At 38.2% G+C, this 14,890-nt stretch overlaps 2 protein-coding genes across 4 annotated transcripts; one reads left to right on the plus strand and one right to left on the minus strand.

Moving 5' to 3' along the window:
- Positions 1 to 22: 22 nt before the first annotated feature.
- On the minus strand, positions 23 to 6,556 carry LOC119633267 (nuclear pore complex protein Nup214). 2 transcript variants are annotated; one of them, XM_038026727.1, is made up of 12 exons: positions 6,432 to 6,556; positions 6,179 to 6,368; positions 5,982 to 6,123; positions 5,744 to 5,925; positions 4,671 to 5,684; positions 4,399 to 4,621; positions 4,037 to 4,317; positions 3,798 to 3,979; positions 3,401 to 3,730; positions 2,099 to 3,337; positions 194 to 2,035; positions 23 to 135 (listed from the first exon to the last, which is right to left on the minus strand). In XM_038026727.1, the coding sequence occupies exons 2-12, from the start codon at positions 6,212 to 6,214 to the stop codon at positions 108 to 110; spliced, it is 5,499 nt and encodes a 1,832-aa protein (XP_037882655.1). In that variant the 5' UTR covers positions 6,215 to 6,368; positions 6,432 to 6,556; the 3' UTR covers positions 23 to 107. The 2 variants fall into 2 exon arrangements, with proteins under 2 accessions (XP_037882655.1, XP_037882653.1); XM_038026725.1 differs by having other exon boundaries at positions 4,037 to 4,341.
- Positions 6,557 to 8,230: 1,674 nt separating this feature from the next.
- LOC119633508 (protein shuttle craft) lies at positions 8,231 to 13,160 on the plus strand. 2 transcript variants are annotated; one of them, XM_038027098.1, is made up of 5 exons: positions 8,231 to 8,324; positions 8,584 to 9,138; positions 9,254 to 11,977; positions 12,035 to 12,571; positions 12,649 to 13,160. In XM_038027098.1, exons 2-5 carry the CDS (start codon positions 8,728 to 8,730, stop codon positions 12,748 to 12,750), a joined length of 3,774 nt encoding a protein of 1,257 aa, XP_037883026.1. In that variant the 5' UTR covers positions 8,231 to 8,324; positions 8,584 to 8,727; the 3' UTR covers positions 12,751 to 13,160. The 2 variants fall into 2 exon arrangements, with proteins under 2 accessions (XP_037883026.1, XP_037883027.1); XM_038027099.1 differs by having other exon boundaries at positions 8,231 to 8,322; positions 8,581 to 9,138.
- The last annotated feature ends 1,730 nt before the right edge of the window (positions 13,161 to 14,890 follow it).

Below are 14,890 nucleotides of genomic sequence, written 5' to 3' on the forward strand. Positions count from 1 at the left end.
TCCCGGCAATTTTTAAGTCCATTGGCAACTTTTTCTCTTAATCAAAGGAGAAATAAACACGAATCTTATAATAAATTTTGTTGCGCTGGACTGAATCTTTGATAAATTTAAGAACGATAATTCATAAAAGAGGAACTGTAAGAAAGAGGTTTTTGTATTGAAATATTTTTGGTTCTATTTAAAGTTTATTTACCCTCCGAAAGTGGGCTTTGATTGCGCTTGCTGCTGTGTCGATTGCGCCAAATTACCAAATGATAAACCTGCCTCAGTAGAACCCAAAGTATCGAATATGTTGCCTTTCGGCGCTACAGGTGGAGAGTTACCAAATGCTGCTGCCGTCGTGGGTGAAGTTGAGGAAAATGATCCAAAGGCTTTAGGACTGCCAAATGTAGGTGCACCACCAAATGTAGGCGAACCCGTGAAAGGAGCATTAGGGCTACCAAAAGCAGGCGGTGCTCCGAATAAGGGCTTAGCAAAGGCAGACTGTTGTTGCTGTTGTGGTGACGAGCCGAAACCGCTTTGAGATACTGATGTGCCGCCTTGTGCAAAACTTGCACCAAACGTTGCGGGCGACTGGTTTGCTCCAAAGGCACCAAAACCTGGTGAAGCTGCATTCCCTGTGCCAAAAGCTGGTGTCGAACTTCCTGCAGTGCCGAATAAAGAACCTCCTGACACTGCGTTGTTGGTTGAACTACCAAAGATGGAAGAGCTACCGAAACCGGAAGAAGGCGCCGTTTGCGACGCACCTCCTCCAAACATATTCGTCGGAGATTGCGCAGTCGTTTGGCCAAAAGCGCTTTTTCCAAAAATCGAGCCACCACTTGAAACTGCTTGTTGAGTGGAAGAACCGAATATGCTCGTGACTTCCGCTTGTTTAGTAACAGTGCTGCCGCCACCGAATATAGAAGCAGTAGTAGAAGCCGCAACAACAGGCGAAGAACCAAAAGGATTAGATGAAGCTGAGCTACCAAATATTGAACCTCCTACCGCTGATGAAGGGGAAACAAATCCAGCATCGCCGCCTGCCGCTGCTGACTTACTGAAAATATTACCTGACGCAGCTGCGGGAAGCGAAGCGGAAACAGTTGCTCCCGCAAACAGTCCAGCGCTACCAGTTGCTGATATAGTATTGCCAGTAAATAAGGATTGATCTGGTTTAGGGATTCCGCTAAATATATTGCCTCCACTAGCGGCAGATGGACTTGATGATGTTCCACCGAAAATAGAAGTAGATGAAGAAACTGCTGAAAATATGGAACTGGTTGATGTGCTAGTGGCTACTGTAGAAGCAGAACCGGCAAATAAAGCTTGTGTTCCCGCTCCTGTCCCACCGAATATATTAGAATTGGCAGCAGGACTTAATGTCAACGGCGCAGTCGTGTTGTTAGCAGTACTTGCTGCAGGCGCCGATGTCGTTGAGGAGGTTAAGTTTAAAGCTCCAAACATTGAAGTTGTTGCGGTCCCAGGGGGTGTCGAATCGACAAAAGTGAAAGAGCTCGCTGCAGAAATTGAAGTGTTTGGACTGCTTGTAACAATGCCCGACGCAGCTGAGGTAGTAGCTATTGTTTTTGTTGCTGGACTTGCTTGCGAACTCGTCGTAGTTGAGGCCGTAATTGTGGATTTTCCGAAAGTATTTGTGGTTGAAAAAGTGAAGTTACTAATAGCACCCGCGCTCGATTGCCCGCCACTGTTGTTGGCAGGAGAAAAGAAAGATTTAGAGCTATCTCCTCCTCCACTTGCAAAAGCAAAAGAAAACTGCGGCGCTTCGACAGCTACATTATCAAATCTCGAGAATACATTATTGGGAGATTCAGGCACTTCTCCTCCTTTTTCTTTGGATGAGGGCTTACAAACATTTAAAGAACTAAGTAGAGAATCTGTAGCAGTATAATTAGGAGAAATTGAAGCGATCACTGGAGGGGTCGCTGCCATCTTCGGCTCTACAGACGTAGTCGATGGAGTGACATTTGGAACGGAACATGGCTTAGATATAGTTATGGATGTATTAGCCAAATTAAGATTCGCGAAGTTGAAACTATAGACGGAAAATATAATTAAAATGGGAAAGTACCAAAACTTGCTGTTAAAACATATTTACCTTCCTGGTGTAGTTGAATTGGGTATAAAGTCAATGGAAGTTTTCTCTTTATCAGCAGCAGTTGTAACAATAGGTTCTAATATGTGTTCAGACACTGACACAACATTTGAAGCAGCAGGGCAAGATATTACAGCTTTGCTGGTTGCCGTCGCTGTGCTCACAGCAGTGTTTGTTGCAGATATTGAGCCAACAGGAGCAGTATCAAAAACAGAGCTTGAACCGCCAAATGCGGAAGCTGATGAGGTAAAGTTAGCAAAAGACGTATTTGCCATTGGCGACGAACCAAAACCGTCGAAACTGAAAGTTGAGCTGTTAACCGCAACAGAAGAAGACACGCACACACTTGTTGTAGCTGTCGACTTAGATAAAGTAAAGCCCTTAAATGTCGGTGCAGACGCTTCGTCCAAATCTTCTACATTTTTAGAATCCTTTCCGCTGCTTAACGATATAGTAGGATGAAGAAGTTTCGAATTTTGATTGTTAGTTATATCAGTCGAAAAGGCCGGTTTTATAAACGTGTTCATATTAGATTTCTGCTTCGATTCGTTACTCTGCAGTACTTTGGCGTTGAAAGAAACTGGGGTTGCTGTCGCGCTAAAATGAGGAGCCTCCTTTATTTCTGATTTTGGATAGTTGCTATTGCAACCGCCTGCGGTCACCCCCGAACCGTAACCTGTAAAAGCTGTCGAATTTGTTAAAAGCTTTGGAGTATTATTATTCGTAGTGGACGTAATAATGTTGCTGGTTTTTACAAATGAACTGCTACTGCTAAAATTTAAATTACAGGCAACAGCTGCGGTTGGAGCCACACTGAAAGTGTTTAAATTAATCGCGATGGGCTTAGAGGCCTGTGGTTTAGCTAACATGCTTTGCGAAATTACTAGCGGTTGTGGTGGCATTGGCGGAATTGATTGAATTTGTGGGTTAACTTGTGCTGGTGCATTAGCCGAAGTTCTCATAACAATCGATGGTAACGCCGATTCATTGCCCAACTTGGCCGCGGTCACTTTCGGTAGCTCTTTTTGTTTCTGTTCAGTTTGTAATTTAGACTCCATTATGACTTCAGATTTCAGGCCTTTGCGACATGGACGTTGCGGCTTAATTACTTGAACGCGTTTTAATTGTTTGGTAAAAGAACGTATAGCCTGTAACTTCTCAGCTGACAGTTTGGAATGAGCATGTTGTACGGTCTGTGAGAGGCTCAGGGATAATATAGAATCAGCTAATGACTCCATAGTGCTTGAAAAGAGAACAAATTATAAGCAAATACAAATATCGAAAAATCTCCCGTAATCTTCTTACATTGTATCTCTATTTGAGACACTCGTTGCCGGCTTATAATACAAGCCTTTTTCTCTCATTTTAGTTTTAACGTGGTCTAGTTTGGAACGCTGTCTGGATAAGAGATCTTTAATCAGCGACATTTTTTGATAGATACCGTCCAAATAAGGCATATGGATCTGATGTTTACTATTTCGCCGCACGATATCCTGATGCTCAGCCCATTGGTCCTCCAGCAGTTGTTGCAACTGATTTAATTTAACTGCATTAAAATCGACATCTTTGCGCACTTTGGCAAGTTGACGCTGATTAGCGGGGTCGGCAATAGTTGTTATGGTTAGGCGAGATAAGCTAGAAACAAAGATGAAATTCCAGATCCCTGCTATTACACAATTAAATATATAAATCTTGCGCTTACTCTGGATTATTGTATAGGTCCAATCTTGTTCGATATTCTTTTAATATAGCATAAACTTCATTCATTTCTTGTCTCAAATTCATAATTTCTTCTTCAAGTGCCCCATCATTGGCTTGCTTGATAATCACGCTCAAATCATTTAATTTTTTACAGCAAGGTTTCATTTCATTGGTCTTTCCTATCTACAATGCAAAAAAGATTAAAATTTGTAACAAGCCAAACGATCAAGTGCATCTTACATTGGTTAACATAGAAAAAGTTTGTTGTCGGAATTCTTTTAATTCATTCTCAAATGCTTCGATTTGCACACAAATCATTTGTTTTACGAACTCGTCTACTGCGGAAGTATCTGAGGGTATACTCTCATCGCCAGTAGGCCCTTTAGTTTTTGAAGGATTGTCCTGCTTCTGCGATTGCTGTGATGGTAATGGCGGTGTAAACGTAGGTGGCACAGTATACAAAGCTTTGTAAGCGTCATTGCCTTTAGGTGCAGTTGAATAAGTGTTTTGTTGAGTGAAACCTGTACCGTTCAAGGGTGATTTTACTGTGAAATATTTCCCAAATGAAAAAAAACAATTTTTTAACACTTTAAATTACAAACCTTCATATGTTAAATTGTTGCTTGTCACTGTTTGATTACCAAGCCCTACGAATCCTACTGTATCACCAGATGTAATGTTCTCTGGAGAATGCGTGGGAAAGATGCTGGGTGTAAAGAAACTTGTGGGTTTGTTGTTACCTACGTTAAAGCCTGAGCTCGGCTTAGCTGTACTTATTTGAGCGGAGTTAGAATTGTTGGCAAATAAAGGCAACGGCTTCTCTTTCTAAGGAAAGAAAATTTAGAGAAGATTTTTTCCAAGTTTTTCCGCTTACCAGTGCCGGTGTAGAAGTGATTACGTTCGAACCTACAACAAATGTCGTATCATCAAGCCCTTTTCCTATTGTAGGTATTGCTGCAGTCGCTTCGAGATTGTTTGTAGTTTTCATATCATTAGCTTCTATGGTTTCTTCCAGTGGCTTGAATTTTCCCGACAAGTCCGTGCAAGGCGGAGGCGGAGAACATAAATTAACAGCCCCTTCACTCAAGTTTAAAAAATTAAATGATATTAAATGACCATGTGTAGATAAAACATGAATCATCGGCATTGTACTCAATTTTTTTTCCCCAATTACCAACTGATGCGATGTTGATGTATCGAAGGCAAAACCCATAGGGTAAGTTTCATCTTTCGTCTCGCTTAATGGTAGTTCAATTCGGGCTTCATCCAATAATGCATATTGTAGCCAAGCAGGATTCTCTCCCGAGTCTTTGGTACCTAATAGACCTACTTCAACACCGTTGGCAGAGGTTACTAATAACAGATTCCAAAGTTGTATGTGAGTAAAGGTAAATTGTTGCACGCGAGGCCCGGGACCACTATAGCAAATATCATAATAGTTGATAAATATGGTTTTACCCACTTTCGGCGCATTTATAATAAATAGAGAAGGTGACATGTCTTCTCCCTTCTGTAAAAATACAGCAGCAAATTGAAAGGTAGACAACCAATGAACAGCTATAACATCAAAGGGTGTTGCATATAAGCCTTGCGGACAATTTATTACCCGAGCCGGAGTTAAGTTAGGTTTAAATTGCTGCAGTTTCCCTTCAGGGAAACCAAAAACAATTTGTTTTCCTTTAGGTGACCAACACCCCGACATAACCTGATGTTCTTTACCTAGAGTAACTTTATCATATTGGCCGCCTGAATTCAAAGTGAACATGTCCACTGAACCATCGCTCAAAATTAAGGCAATATTGTTGTTTAAAACTGGATTCCAAAGCAGCTGCGTTGAAAAAATATTGAACTGAGGAGCAATGGGTAGATTATAAAGAGTAGCAATATTCTACAAAAAAATGTTGTCATTAAAAAATTATAACTGAAAATACAAAATTGCTGCCTTACTAAATTTAGGAAGCTTTCCACCTGAAATATTTGCAGGAAGCCAGTGTTATTTAAAACGTAGCTGACTGCTAACATGGAACCATCGCAATTGCAAGCTAACGCCAGAGGTTTATCGCTTAAAGGTACAATTCGAACTTTCACATCCTTAGATTTTTCGTCGGAAAGATCCTTCAATTGCAAAACTGAAGAAGAAAAATTCTTAAACTGTACAATTATGAGCGGTGCGAGCGTTAATCACCTTTAAATTCTTTCGAATTAGGATTCCCGATAAACATTAAGCCCTTGTTTGAAGCGACAGCTAACAAACCAATAACACTTTTTAAATTATTTTGAGTGTTTTTAAAGGCAGTAAGCTTGCTGTGTAGTTTAAATTGTATTTCCTTAAAATATGAAATTATTAGCATTTAATTGGCATTAAAGTATAGTAATTAATACCTGCACATCTACTGAGGCTGGAGCATTTTCCGCCATTTTTATTTTGAATGTTTATATCTTTTGCTGTTTATACTGAAAACTGTCCAATTTTATTATGTTATGCAAAAAATTATTTAAAATAATATGAATATAGATCGAAACAGTATATGTCCGAAAACGAGCGCAATAAAAGTATTTGCATATATCGTATCTATATACATAAGAAAAATATTAATATAATAAATAAGGCAAAACAAATACATGATGCACTAACCTGGCTACAATTAGTCGAAGTAAAATAAGATTGAATTAATATGTGTGTCCGTAGAGAATTCGAGTTTCTTATTTAAATTTATTATAATTTTGTTTTTCTGCCAGACTATCTTTCATTGCATATCTGAAACTAGATACATACGAATATTCATACAAATTGGTGCAAAACTTCGAAATTTTTTATTTTTTCTGATTGCGCTTTAACATGTGTTTAAGTACAAGTTGCACTATTGAAATTGTTACTTTTGCGTACATAAAAATGCAAATCTGAGTGTCATCAATACGGTACACATCGATAATTTTTCATTTGTACTTTTATGAGCCAACAGAATAAAAAATTGTCGCAGTTGATGAAATTGACGAAAGAAAAGAAACCTTACTGCGTGTGTGTATTGCTTTCTTGCACACATTTATAACAAATTTTGATATTTAAATAGAAGGGGGAGAGAGAGAGAGAGCGTTTCGCGACTAATGACTTCAAACAATTTCGAATTTGTTTGAAATAAAAAAATGAGCGATACACTCTACGTGAACCCAAGAGAGGTTACATTCGTCCACCGTCCCGTTCCAAAGCAGTCAGTTGACTCTGAAACTCAGCAAACAATACAAACCAAACTTGCCAAACTTGAGTGTATTAGAAAGCTATTAAAATTTGATTTGAGTGTTGACCAAACACAAATTTGGACTGGCACTAATTTTCAGACTAACTTTGTTTTTAATTTTAATTTTTCTTGCAAGCACTTGTAACTTGAAGGAAAAACGCGGAATAAACGGTAATGCCTCAATTTTATTAGGCATTGTTATGTTTACATGTATTCAGATTTGTATTGCTAAATAGAATTATGTTCATAACGTTCTGAACATTAAACATTCTTTTGTATATACAAAGGATATTTTTAGCATTCTCGCCGTGTTAAACATGCCTCAAAATATTAGGAATCATATATAGACAAAATGTTTTGATGTAGCCACGACATTTGTTGTTAATGGTAGCAGTCGTGAGCTAGTTTCCGTAATCTTACGTTTTTCTGAAATCCGGAATGTAATTTTAAGATCAACAGATCAAATAAAAGTATGGAAAGTACAAATGCGGATTGATTTATTATATAATCGCTATTTATTAATTAAGAAGAAGGACTTATCCTGAAGAGGTGGTAAGAATTCAGGCCATACCAAATTCAGAAATGTTTCAGTATTAAATTTAATTCAACGAAATTGGAAAAACGACAGAGTTCGAGCAATCCCGCAATTCTTCTAATTGCCGACGGTTCCTGTAAAATTTTATTAACACTTACGAAAAAATACTTGTTGATTTTTTTTGTCAAACTTATTTTGGTGGAGAGTTAAGTTCTTTTGTGTGTGCAATGCTTTGACGAACTGCGTTTATATTAAGGTTTCAACCCGGTTACTTTTGTTGACCTTTCATTTGAAAGTCGGCTTATCCGCAATTACGCCAACTCCATTTCTCTGCTGGAGTATTTTGTGTTATTTTAGCTTCCGAAGTTTACATCTTTTACATCTTAACTTTTGCACTAAACTTTCCAATTTTAAGTTCTGCTACCTCACAGATAATTGTATGAAATATGTAATATATATATAAGTCGAAGAAATATATTTGCGAAAACGAATATTCATACTAATTGATGCAAAACTTATTACTTCGAAACTTTTTATTTTCTTTCTGATAACGCATTAACATTTGTTTACGTAAAGTCTCAGTATTGAGTGTTAGTTTTGCGTACATAAAAATGCAAGACTGTGTGTCATCAATACGGTGCACATCGATAATTTTTCATTTGTATTTTTATGAGCCAACAGAATAAAAAATTATCGCATTTGGTGAAATTGACAAAAGAAAAAAAATCGTGCAAAATCATCCGAAACCTTATTGCGTGTGTGTATTGCTTTCTTGCACATATTTTATAACAAATTTTGATATTTATACAGAAGAGAGCAAACATCTCACGATATTTAAATTGAAACATTATCAAATGCATCTAGAAATATCTGACAATTAATTTTTATTTCGTTTGTAATAAAAAAAGAAAAAAGGAGCAATACACACACAAACGAAGCGTGCCGCTCTACGTGGGCCCAAGAAAGGTTATATTCTTTTCATTTCTTTTTTTTTTTTTACATTTTCATATTAGAAGTGACTAAAACGAAAAGAAAGACGGTATTGCATTCTTGTGGAAAACCATTTTGGCCTTATGAGGCCTTCGTAGATATAGAAAGTTAATAGCCGAAAAATCATTAAAAACGGACAACGTGTTTTCCCCAAATAAAGGCCGTCAGTCATGTCGGCCGCTGACTCTAAAACTCAGCAAACAATACATCAGCCGTCGCTGTCACAATTGTGGCCAGAATTTGGGACATCTTCCGATAATGACGTGACAGCAAGTGAGGTTTTTAACAGGAGAGATGGCGTTGAAGATAAAGGCGATAATAGCCCTGGTGCATTGGGGCTTTCCTCTTTCGGCAAGAGCAATAGCAAAAGTAACAATTACGTAAATTTTAATCAATTCATCATGCAACATAATTTATTGGGAACTAATGGTGGCGGTAAGGATGAAATGGTAAACAACGAAACGGCTTACACAAACTTAACCAATGTTTTCAATACTGGGGATGATTTACTGGGGGTTAACAAGCTCTCGTACAATAACAACACCAACACTATTGGAGCAGATTCGTTTTACCAACGAAATGTGAGTAATTTTTTTAAAAATCTATTTAAATTTAACTTGTCACAAGTTTTAAATATGACTCATCTGTTTGCTTGAACAGCAGCTTATGATCCCATTCTAACTTTTAACTTTTCAGTATTATTCTCCTGGAAATCCCTTGGGTTTCTCATATAATCAAAATGCTGCAAATAGCATTTTTAGTGATGGTCTATCTTCTAATAATATATATACGGGGGGAGCAGCACAAAATTTATACAATAGAGGCAATAACAACAACAACAACAACAGCATAAACAATAGCAACAGTTACGAACAATTATATACGCCTTTCAATAGCAATACCACGTACTATGCAAATCCATTCGCGACAGGATTCGATTTTACAGCAACAAAATTACAAGTAAACGCACCTGAATTTGTGCCACGTTTCGATAAACTTTCGTTGAACGAAAATCAAACTATATGGAATAACAAAGATAATGTATTATTTGATGAACAGAAAACTGATCTGGCGGCTGCTTTCAGTAATTCTCAATGCGGCTCACAAACCGAAGAAAACCTGGCAAAGAAGGAAGAGCAGAAATTAACCGTAAAAGGACAAGAGGACTTCGTTAAAAGTGCGCAAAAATATGATACATCTCAAGATAAAATAGAAAAACAAACAGATGACGATGGAGGAAGTAGTAATTACAATCCCCACATTCAAAAAAAATCTTACAATCGTATCGAAAAAAATATGGAAAGATTTTCACGTAATTTTTTGGATAATCAACGGAATGACTGCTCGCCTAATTCCAATTCATCATCGTCATCAACAGGAATGGTACAAAAGGCAAGCGGTACTCTCAATAAGTTAACGAACGACGCTAACGAAGATAAAATTCACCAAACAGAAATTGTTCAAGAGAAAGCAAGGCGTTTCCAGAACAGTCGTAGTCGTGGTAGTATTGGTGGTGGAGGTAGTATGCAGGACTATCAGGATCGTGAAGATCGTTTTGAACGCTATGTAGAGAGGGGAGAACGTTCCGAAAGAGGCTATAATAGTCACGGACATCACCGTGTGAATCGTGATCGTGACTATCATCAACGTTACGATAGCTATCGTAGCAGCAAAAGACGTGATGATTGGAATCGGAACCGTGATCGCGTTAATGGTTTTCGAGTGGAGGAGAAGTACTCAACTGACAACATCAAAGATAGTCCATTGCATTCACCTGAAAAGAAGTTGCATATTAGTAATTCACCGAAGAAATTCTATCCAGAAAATGAGAAATTATCGCAACGTGAAAAATTGATACGAGACATTGAAACGAGACGTTTAGAGTGTTTGGTGTGTGTTGAACCGATCAAGGGTCATCAGGGTGTTTGGTCCTGTCACAATTGCTATCATATTTTGCACTTACAGTGCATTGTCAAATGGGCCTCATCTTCCAAGTCAGATGATGGATGGCGTTGTCCAGCTTGTCAGAATGTTGTGAAAGAAGTGCCGCGCGATTACTATTGTTTTTGCGGCAAGATAAAGAATCCATTGCAGAACAGGCAAGATTTGGCTCATTCATGCGGCGAAGTCTGCAGTCGAGTTGAAAATTGCACGCATGCCTGTACTTTATTGTGTCATCCTGGACCTTGCCCTCCTTGTCAAGCCAATGTTAAGCGAGAATGTGGATGCGGGAAAACAACTAAAATTATGCAATGTTGTGTAAAAGATACCGTAGAATGTGATGCCATCTGTGACAAGTTATTGAATTGCGAAGTGCACCGATGTCAAGAAATATGTCATCAGGGCAAATGTCCACCGTGCAAGGAAAAGGTAGAACAGAAATGCCACTGTTCTAAGCAGGAACGTCAGGTGGCTTGTACTCGTGAATCCCACGATAAACACGTCTACTCATGTGGAAAACCCTGTGGCAAGGACTTGGCTTGCGGTAATCACAAGTGCAAAGATTGCTGCCATGCTGGTGAATGTCGCCCATGTAAACTTTCACCTGAAATAGTGACTTCTTGTCCTTGTGGCAAAATGCCTATAGTTCCTCAACAGCGGACTTCTTGCTTGGACCCCATTCCACTATGTGAAGGTATTTGTGGTAAAACTTTGCGCTGCGGCAAACCGGCTCATCCCCATCACTGCACCAGCAAATGCCATTTGGGCAATTGTCCACCTTGTAATAAGCAGACTGCAGTTAAATGCCGTTGCGGCCATATGGATCAAATGATAAAATGTCGTCACTTAAGCACAAGGGCTGATGACGCACGGTGTAAGAAGCGTTGTGTTAAAAAACGATCTTGCGGTAAACATAAATGCAATCAGGAATGCTGCATTGACATTGATCATATTTGTCCACTGCCTTGCAATTATACATTGTCGTGCGGCAAGCATAAGTGTGATCAACCCTGTCATCGCGGTAATTGCCCACCATGTTACCGATCTTCATTTGAGGAATTATTTTGTGAATGCGGAGCAGAGGTTATCTACCCACCTGTGCCTTGCGGCACTAAGCGACCGCTTTGCAAGAGGCCGTGTTCACGTAAGCATCCTTGCGACCATTCTCCACAGCACAATTGCCACTCTGCTGCAAGTTGTCCTCCATGCATGATGTTTACCACTAAATGGTGTTTCGGGCAACATGAGCAGCGCAAAACCATTCCATGCTCACAACAGAGTTTTAGCTGCGGCATGGCTTGCAATAAACCGTTGCCGTGTGGTCGACATAAATGTATAAAAACTTGTCACGAAGGTATTTGCCAGGTGGCAGGAGAGATTTGCAAGCAAAGTTGTCCCATACTGAGAGCATCATGCGGTCATAAGTGCATGGCCCCTTGCCATGAAGGCGACTGTCCTGAAACCCAGTGCAAGGAAATGGTAAGAAATTATGAGAAAACAATTGAAAGGAGTTTATAATTTTTCCCTCGCTTCCAGGTCGAGGTTCAGTGCGAGTGCGGTCATCGTAAACAGATGCGTCCTTGTCATGAGTTAGCACGTGAGTACAGTCGCATTGCTACTGCTCAATTGGCTTCGTCTATGGCTGAAATGCAACGCGGTAATTACATGGAGTTGAGTGAGATTTTAGCTCCAGTCAAGTTTTCTAATAAAACCAACAAAACTCTTGATTGTAATGATGAATGCCGCTTGATGGAACGTAATCGCCGTCTAGCTGTCGGTTTGCAGACACGTAATCCCGATTTACCGCAAAAATTAATGACAAAATATTCTGAATTTATACGTAATTTTGCTAAGCGTGACCCGGCTTTGGTGAAATCTGTTCATGAAGCCTTAACCACATTAGTTAAATTGGCCAAAGAGAGTAAACAGAAATCACGTTCGCATTCATTTCCCACCATGAATCGTGAAAAGAGACAACTCGTTCATGAAATGTGTGAGATGTTTGGCGTCGAATCTGTGGCTTATGATGCTGAACCAAATCGTAATGTCGTAGCTACGGCCTATAGAGACAGGGTGGGTTGTTCTTAAACCAAACATTTTTTTCTTTCCACTTAAAATCAATAATAAAGTAATGCATTTTTTCTTCGTAGTGTTGGCTTCCAGTTACCAGCATTATGGATGTTATACAACGTGAATCTGGTCAACGTCGTGTGCCGGTGCCCAGTAATAATGCTTGGGGCTCGAAAAGATAATAAAATTCACCATTAATATATACACTTCTAGACACTTTCCTTTGATTATTATTTTCTTCATGCTCTAACTTTGTTGTTTTGCCACTATCTTCCCATATTTACAACAACAAAAAATCAATCTACTTAAATTGATTCATAAATAATATAAAAAAGCGTCAATTTCCAATATGACGGAATATGTGTAGAACGAAAAACAAAAACATTACTCGCCTACATCTTTGTTCCTTTGCTATTCATATGTACTATGTATAATCCTTTTTCATTTAAATTTTTTTTTTCTGCTCATTATCAAGTATAGCTAGTTTCTTGGTAATGGCTTATAAACACTGCAAAAAGTAATAGAAATAAATGGAAATAAAATTTAGAAAATCGTATATCTACACATTGAAATTGTTATAACAGAAACAAAATATGTGATATGTTTTATTTAAAAAAGTTGAGCTAGCTTACCAGAGATACAATGCTTTAGAGAGTAACAAGAAAATACATTACGATTTGTCGAATACTACATCTCACAGTCTCCCTCCTTCAACAAGCACGTTTGTGTTCGTCTGAATCATAACATTCTTATCTTTCTTTCTTCTTATCCCCCTATCTTATCCTTTTAGGTAGGTTATCGTTATTTAACTTCGTTATTCCTAATGACTCTTAAACAACTGTCGTTTTACTAATACTCTCTTCACTCTCATTGCCAAAGCCTATGTTAAATATTCTTATTCTTAGAAACAATTTCTTGAGTGTCTTTTGGCGTAGATTTTTCGATGGTCGTCTTTCCTTTCACACGTTCATCTTCTCCAATACCATTACTCAATATTATGCCATTGTTTTCGCAAACGCACGCATATGCTATCTTCAATACTTTGGGATCTACTTTCTTCACTATATCGAGTTTAGACTTTGACTCCTTCATCTAACTTCCGGTTTTACACTTCAAGGCAAAGCCGTTTTAATTACAGGTGCTTTAACCATCACATCTAACCTTTACTATGCCAGCATTTGATCTACTTTAAGTTGCTTTGCTGGTACCTTTTTCTTTTACTTCTCCGATTATCTCAGCTAGTTTTTCAGTTTCTCTAAAATTTTCTTCCGCCGTTTCGTGCAGCTCGCTGTCAAATGCATTATTTTGTTGAATAAACATATCGAAGCTCTTCAATTTTTGGTCAGTACGGATTTTCGAACTCCTCCATCGCATTACTATCTTCAACTTCTTTTTGTTTTTTGTTTTATAAAATTCGACATTTGTCTCTATATTTCTTTGCCGAAATTTCGCCTTTCGTATCTATATACGTTTTTATAAGCACAATACAACTCTTGTTGTCGTCGATGTCTTTTAATACCAAGACTGCATTTTGGCTGCGTAAGTTACACAATTGTGATACATGAATTGATTTAAAGTTTACTAGTTTACTAGTTTTATTGAATACTGATTAATATCCGAACGCTTTCTCGTGACGTGGCATATTTTCTTGTAAGTGCTTTGCAGAAAACCCAGGTTTCACAGGAGGTTTTCACTTAGCGCTGTCCGCCATGGTTAGTTCCCAATTATAAGACGCATCTGACGAGGGCCGTAATGCTCAAGAACACTAGTCACACTACTATCATCACATTACAATTTCGGATGATGAAGTAACAGTCAGATAAATCAAACCAAAAACCAAACGAAGTTTTCATTGTTTGTTTATAAAATTGGTAAAATAATGTTAGCTCTTTCCGTAAACACGTCTAATCAACCATATTCTGACTTAATTGCATCTGAACGTTTCTAATCCCGTTCCACGTACATTGCAGTCTTTTAGTAACTGACTGTTACTCAAGCTAGTTTTTTTTTTTTGGTTCTGTGATGATAATTAAAAGTTCAGTCCGATATATATGTGTGTATTTTCTTTTGTGCAGAAATTCATAACCTAGCAAGTCCAAAACCCGCAAAAAATATGAATTTCGGTATGGATTTTGCATTCCTTTTAAGAGGGAATGGTATGACATGTCGTGGGGGTGTGTACTAGTTTTGACTAGTGTGAATATTAACATTGATTTAGCCAGGTCTGTTTCAAGCCCTTTATCTTTCAAGAACAAAATTCAATGTTTTCCCGTCAATCTTTATAGATTAGATTCGAAAATTCGCAAAAATGGTTTATGGATC

This window comes from Glossina fuscipes, unplaced genomic scaffold (assembly GCF_014805625.2).
Source record: "Glossina fuscipes isolate IAEA_lab_2018 unplaced genomic scaffold, Yale_Gfus_2 2, whole genome shotgun sequence".
Lineage (NCBI taxonomy): Eukaryota > Metazoa > Arthropoda > Insecta > Diptera > Glossinidae > Glossina > Glossina fuscipes.